The sequence below is a fragment of the Mustela putorius genome, unplaced genomic scaffold, assembly GCF_011764305.1.
Source record: "Mustela putorius furo isolate JIRA1106 unplaced genomic scaffold, ASM1176430v1.1 tig00003901_pilon_pilon_pilon, whole genome shotgun sequence".
NCBI classification, from domain to species: domain Eukaryota; kingdom Metazoa; phylum Chordata; class Mammalia; order Carnivora; family Mustelidae; genus Mustela; species Mustela putorius.
In genome coordinates this window covers 6,314,623-6,316,540 of record NW_025422049.1, presented here as the reverse complement: position 1 = coordinate 6,316,540, position 1,918 = coordinate 6,314,623, and the positions used below count along the sequence as shown (strand labels likewise).

The 1,918-nt window shown below is 38.3% G+C and overlaps 1 protein-coding gene across 1 annotated transcript; it reads right to left on the bottom strand.

Moving 5' to 3' along the window:
* Window positions 1-1,328: 1,328 nt before the first annotated feature.
* LOC101672366 (L-lactate dehydrogenase B chain-like) lies at window positions 1,329-1,918 on the bottom strand (the record flags this gene model as incomplete). Its single annotated transcript, XM_045068283.1, has 1 exon — window positions 1,329-1,918. A coding segment is annotated over one exon (390 nt), but the record flags the coding sequence as incomplete, so codon positions are not given.

Below are 1,918 nucleotides of genomic sequence, written 5' to 3'. Positions count from 1 at the left end.
ATATATGTTTTATGTTATTATTGAATTGAATTTCCCATTTATGTTATTAAGATTTTAAATTTAAAAGCCATATGAACTCATTCTAACAAGTGGAATAATTTTTAAAATGCATAAATTAAACCTTAATCAATCTCTGTGCTTGTGTAGATGGTTAATATAGCAGGCTTGACTGTTATTCTTTAAAAGTTTTGTTCAAATGGTTTGCTCTGGGCTACTTTAGAACTTGGGTTTGGAGAATGTTCCCATCATTCTAACTGATAACTGTAGCTTATTGTTCTTATACTGTTTGTATGAAAATGTGGATTATGGTGAACACCTGCTTTACTTCTGGGACTACGGAATTTTGGTATGTGCTAGGCAGAGAGTGCCTATAATGTAATAGTCCCCAATAAATTTCTGGGCAGTAAGTCTCTAATGAGCTTATTGGTAGACATTATTTCATATGTGTTTTCATAACTCACTGCTAGGGGAGTTTAGCATGTTCTGTGTTATACCACCAAGAGAAGACTTGTGCATGCTTTGATTTGAAATTTGCCCCCTGTGACATTTTCCCTTTGCTGATTTTGCTTTATATTCTCTTACTGTAATGAAACATAGCCACAAATTATATTATATACCAAGTCCTCAGGGGTCTCCCAGCAAATCTTCAAACCTGGGGCTGGTCTTTGGAACTTCTGACACACTGCTCTAATTCATATCTACCCTCTTGAATTAAACAAATACCATTCTCTACAGTCTTCTCTCAAAAACACATAGGAGGGGTTGGGATTTATTCAGTGGTTTTCACAAAAAGTGAATTGTTTTAGGTTGTGTTCTCTCAGAAGCAGATCATGATCCATCGAAAAGAACAGAGGTTTTTTCCCTTTGGGAGGGGCCCCCAGGAGGCACTGGTAGGGAGGATGTGAGTCAGCGAAGAAAGGGAAACAAAGGTGTATTATTTAGCACTTCACAACTATAATAAACCAACACTCAGACCTGCTAGGGAACTCAGGGAGGCAGTGCAGAGCATATCACAGAGTTACCTCACCCTAGGGGCCCTGGAAGCTGTGATAGTTATCCTCCAATTATCCATCATTAGCTCAAGGCTGGTCTTTCAGGCATTACCACTTAGGCACTCCTGGCTTCCCCTACCTGAAGATGAAGCAAAAACCTATAGGTGGAGAATTGCAGATGCTTACATTAGTATGCTATCATTATTTACTTGGATAGTGATTTGCTACAGGGATATAAACTGGTACAAATACCTTCTGCTCCAAGGATCATACTATATATAGTCTTTGCACTTTGTTTTTTGTTTTTTTTTTTTTTTTTTTTTTTTTTTTTAGAAGCACACTACAATAGTTAATTTTATTTGTTCAAGGGCTCATATTGCAAGCATTAAACCAAGCATGGGCTTTGATTCTGTGAGCCCAGATTCACATATTTGGAAAGATAAAAGCAAACTGCGATCCATGTATATGGATGAAAACTAACGGTTCACAGTTAATCACATTGCAGTTTTAAATTTCTACAGCCTAGAAGCCAGGAGTCACAGATCTTTTAGGTCTTTCTGGATGTCCCACAAGGTATCTGTACTTTTCTTGAGCTGAGCAATTTCATCATCTTTCAGCTTCTGGTTGATCACACTGGTTAAGCCCCGAGCGTTCAGGATATAAGGAAGGCTCAGGAAGACTTCGTTCTCAATGCCATACATCCCCTGCACCATTGTTGACACTGGATGAATCCTGGATAGATTTTTCAACATGGATTCAATAAGATCAGCCACACTTAATCCAATAGCCCAGTTGGTATATCCTTTTAGCTTGATGACTTCATAGGCACTTTCCACCACCATTTTATGCACTTCCTTCCAATTTTCACTGTCGTTGTCTGTTCCCATATCTGGATTCAGTTCCTGAAGAGAAACGCCTGTCACATT